Source organism: Nelumbo lutea, chromosome 1 (assembly GCF_056320005.1).
Source record: "Nelumbo lutea isolate HS-2025 chromosome 1, American lotus-T2T, whole genome shotgun sequence".
In the NCBI taxonomy this organism is placed as follows: domain Eukaryota; kingdom Viridiplantae; phylum Streptophyta; class Magnoliopsida; order Proteales; family Nelumbonaceae; genus Nelumbo; species Nelumbo lutea.
Genome location: NC_142684.1, coordinates 101,732,427 through 101,736,911, shown reverse-complemented (window position 1 = coordinate 101,736,911; position 4,485 = coordinate 101,732,427). Strand labels below are relative to the sequence as shown.

General features: G+C 37.3%; 1 protein-coding gene across 1 annotated transcript; it reads right to left on the bottom strand.

The window, feature by feature from the left end:
- Positions 1-555: 555 nt before the first annotated feature.
- On the bottom strand, positions 556-4,219 carry FLDH (NAD(P)-binding Rossmann-fold superfamily protein). Its single transcript, XM_088966891.1, has 4 exons — positions 3,732-4,219; positions 3,343-3,636; positions 1,611-1,916; positions 556-950 (listed from the first exon to the last, which is right to left on the bottom strand). Exons 1-4 carry the CDS (start codon positions 4,020-4,022, stop codon positions 810-812), a joined length of 1,032 nt encoding a protein of 343 aa, XP_088823017.1. The 5' UTR covers positions 4,023-4,219; the 3' UTR covers positions 556-809.
- Positions 4,220-4,485: the final 266 nt, after the last annotated feature.

Genomic DNA, 4,485 nt, shown 5'->3' with positions numbered 1-4,485 from the left:
TGAGAAGAAAAGGAAAAAGAAAAATAAAATTCAAAAAATATAGGGGCTGAACCCTTACTTTTGTCATAGGAAAAGAAGAAAATAAAAAGTATTAGTAGTAGTGGTAGTAGAAGAAGAAGAATATATGAAAGAGGAAAATGTGCTGATTAGATAAAATTTTTAGTTCTTCCTTAGGTATTGGTTCAGGTTTTCAAGTTTTTGATGGTTCAATACAGCATTTGGCAATGTTTGTGTTGATTAAACCCTAATAAATAAGAAAATAATAAAAAAATTAGTAATATAAACACACAAAATGATTATTTTAGTTTAATAATGTCTATTTTATAATTATAATCTCAAAAAAGAATGAATAAAAAATTATTTTATAGTAGGAAATAGAAAACTGTTAGGTGATTAGGCGAGGCGAGCCTCAAAGGGCGCCTAGGCTTTGCCTTGACAACTATGGGTGCACCCACAACTGAATTTCTTGTGTTGTTGGAATCATGTTTTTTCATTATATAGTGGCTCACAGTACTCACTGTGCTGCATGAGCTACACTTGTATACACCCTCACTATGCTGCATGAACTATACTTGTATACACCCACCTGCTTTTGTCAGTTAATACATAATACAATACCATTTTCACAAAAAAAAGTCTTCTGATATTTACAAGTAGAATGCGCCATAAATGCAAATCAAGCACCTCAAAGGGAATAGGGTAGCTGCTACATGGACCAACAGAGATAATGTAGACATTTATAGGAAAAACCCCCACTATGCACTTTTAGGCCTAAAGCAGCAACAACAATTATACAGACTCAACAGTCCTTAATATTTTATGAGGCCCAAGTTCTTCAACCATGGAAGCACCTCCCCAAGACCTTCCTTTAAGCTTCTAGGGTTATATCCCAACTCCACTTTGGCCTTCTCACAAGAATATGCCCATTGATGCCTCAGCACATATACTGTCTGCAAGAGACATGCATTGATAATTCTGAGTTTGATTGAAGTTTTACGTCAAGAACTATTTGATAGAACATTAAAGGGCAACACTCCAACTCCAAGCATTATAGATGGTTATCACTATTATTAATTGCATGATATCAGGTCCCAAGGGATAAGGATGCCACAGTAGGGAAACAACATCAATTCAGCCAAAATCTGGTTCACTGGGTGCCCTTAAAAATCCAATTTGCAAAATTTTATAACACTCAAGTTGTAATGTAATAGTACTGATCAAAAAAAAGTTGTAATGTAATACAATAAAGGTTACCTCTACCTTTACATTCCATTATGTTAAACTTCAAAACTTGTAGTCTTAGAAAGCGTAACAGATTGGGTATTGGTGGGATTAAGGACCATCTAGGCAACATCTTGATGATTTACTTAGGCCCCTTAGGTGTTGGAGATTTCACGAGAGATGAGTTCCTCTTGTTCAAGGTTTAAGGCTAGGGTGCCCTTAAGCTGTTTTATGTAAGAGGGGGAATATCATACACAAGATCTGTATTGCCCCCACAGACCATTAGCTGTTTTATGTTTTGAGGGATATGTATGCTATTTAGTGAAGAGTGGCATTATTGTTAGCTCTTTTTTTGCTATATGTAATGTTGCAGGGAGCATAGATCATACCGGAGGACTGATCAGAGGAAGCCTTCCTGTAATTCGAGAGAAGAGAACTGATATCCATCCATATATCTCCACCAGCCACAAAGGGATGTGAAACCAAGGCCTTTTTGTTTCAGTAATGAAGGAAGAAACATTGAAAACATGCACAAATGAGGCATTTTCCCCCGTAAGAAGGTATCTTTCACCTGGGCGACCTTTCTTCAGTGCTGCAATGTGTCCATCAATTACATCTTCAACATGGCTAAATGAAAACTTATCTTGCCCAGAGCCAATATAACCAGGTAAGCCCCCATTAAAACGTTCAATCAACTGAAACAGCAAAAAGATAACAACTCACAATGAAAGGAATGGACAAATACTGTATTGTATATTCAAGTAGTCAATTTCATTAGACAAACAAAACAGTTTCCAAGTATTTGCTCCAAATAGAGAGAAAATATGTCATCAATGGGACCAACCAACAGTGTCTTGTACACATGTTAATATGCTATATTATCATTGACGAATTGTAACTTGGCATGAGACCAGCTCATAAGCATGATGAAATGATACCACAAATCTCTAAAACTGAAAATCATTCAGTAACCTGAGATCACTCCTAATGAGTACAGTGGACACTCTAAGAACAAGAACAATATCTGATCTACAATTCTACATTGTAAATGTGTCAGAAAAAAAATTGACAACCATAAACACCAAGGGCATGGGTTCTGAGAGGATTGTGGCCTTCTTTCTTCAAGGCCTATGACCACTAAGAGTCATGGATTTTGAAAGAATTGAAATGGAAAGAGATTTTCAAGTGGTCATTGGTTGCATGAGGGATAGCTCCAATGGTTCAGTCATCAGACTATTGTTGTAGCTTCGAAAGTGAATATCCCATTTCAGATGGACCACAACATGCATGACTTCTAGAGTTCCAGTTCAAATGAAGTCGACAGGGATGGGCTTTGGCAATTGTTGAGTTACAATGGGGATCGACTCTGCCAGGTAAGTTTGTATTTTTCTGCATGTTGTGCTGTTGTGCATATCATGCAATTCTTAAACACCACCTGGTACTTCAAAATAGTACACTGATAAAAAAAAAGCAAATCTAACATGAGACCATTATGTGAAAAAAAAAGGTATGGCATTACTTCAAATCAAATGTACCATTAATATAAAATAGAGTTGCCAATTCTTTGTTCATTATGTTATATCCTAGTTCATCATTATACTCATTAGTGCGATTGCTTCATTTTAATCACTAATAAAATACAGTTCATATTTGGCAAGACTTAATTTTTATCCAAGTATACTGAAGCAATTCTTTTTTTTCTGCCAGAATTGTCTTGCCCAAAATTTCAGATCATTTAATTCAGATAATTCTCACATAGAATAGATAAAAAAAAAATATTTTCTAGTTTAGTATACTTTTCCAAAGTTAAATTACTTAAGATTGCCATTTCTCTAAAGCATAAGCCATCTAATTAGACTAGTCAGTAAGCTTTAGAGATCCAAAATCTTGAGACGTATAGTTAAGATTTAAAAGTTTACAGTAAAGTGATACGTTCATCCAACACGGCAAAACTTTACAGGGGCACGTCAGTCAAGGTGCGATAGTTGGACCAGACAGTCATCATTAATGTGTAAATCCCACAGAATTTCTACTGATCCACAATGGACAATAGATAAACATACATTATTACTCATCATCATCATCGCATTCAGGAATAATGGAATAGAATAATGAAATTACCAATTTGGCAACCACATTTCCCGCCGTCAATTTTCCGGAACCATAAATAACTCCGGGATAGAGAACGATAATCGGCAACCCGTCGGACGCCGCCTGTAGAGCAACCTTATCGGCCATGGCCTTTGATTTCTCATATTCCGTACAAAATGACTTCTCCGGATGAGTCTGTTTCTCATCTGCTATGTAACCGTCTGTTGGCCCGAGAGCGAAGAAGGAGGATGTATATATTATCTTCTCCACAGTCTTCATCTCTCTGAATGCTTGTAATACGTTTTTCAGGCCTCCAACGTTAACCTGACAACAATTAACAAAAACGATCAAACAGAGGGAGAATCCAGAAGTACTCTGGGCATCAGTCGAGTGTGGGGAGAGGAAGAAAGGTTGCTTACAGAGAAGAACCTAGACGGATCAGGAAGCCATGGCTCAACCAGGGCAGCGACGTGGAAGATAACCTGGCAACCGGAGCAGGCCACAAGCAGAGAAGGGAGGTCGTTGACGTCGCCGTAGACGAGCTCCAGGGAACCCTCCCCGTCCCGTCCGTGGGTCGCCGATGCCGGTCCAAGGAGAGAAACGTCGCTTGTTGGCCGCACAAATGCTCGGACGGAGTAACCTTGCCTGAGTAGGGCTCGGCACAAATTCCCACCCAAGTAACCGGACGCTCCGGTGACCAATACCTTCATCTCCTCGGTCTCCCAGTCCCCAGGTTCAGGTATCTATGCCCAGCCTCTGTCCCGAGATTTTTGTTCAGTTACAGTGCTTGTAGAAGTCTCCTCTCAGATAATACCCGCATTGGCATGCCATTGACTGGAATTCGGAAAGGTCCAGTTCAACGCCCTACCCTAAATCCTATTCCTATTCCTATTCATCAAACCGGTAGATTTGCAATAAAACCTCGATTTTTTATTAAAAATTAGCGGGGATCCGTGCGATGCACGGGAAAATATGAAAGATTTAATAATTTATTTACTATTAATTAATATTAAATTAATAATTAAAATTTATTGTTAATTAATTAAAAGTATCCAAATTTATTGTTAATATCCAAAATTTTAATTATTGTATTTTTATTTAATGTTGATTTACAAAAAAAATAATTATTGTTAATTTAATATAAACAAATATTTTTTAATAAATTTAGTTTTA

Bases quoted from the DNA above. Each gene is read 5' to 3' on its own strand.
- FLDH (XM_088966891.1), bottom strand. From the start codon at position 4,022: ATGAAGGTATTGGTCACCGGAGCGTCCGGTTACTTGGGTGGGAATTTG. The intron at 3,637-3,731 runs GTAAGCAACCTT...AATTGTTGTCAG, and splicing joins ATCCGTCTAGGTTCTTCTCT to GTTAACGTTGGAGGCCTGAA. The intron at 951-1,610 runs GTATGATCTATG...TGTCTCTTGCAG, and splicing joins TTCCTCTGATCAGTCCTCCG to ACAGTATATGTGCTGAGGCA.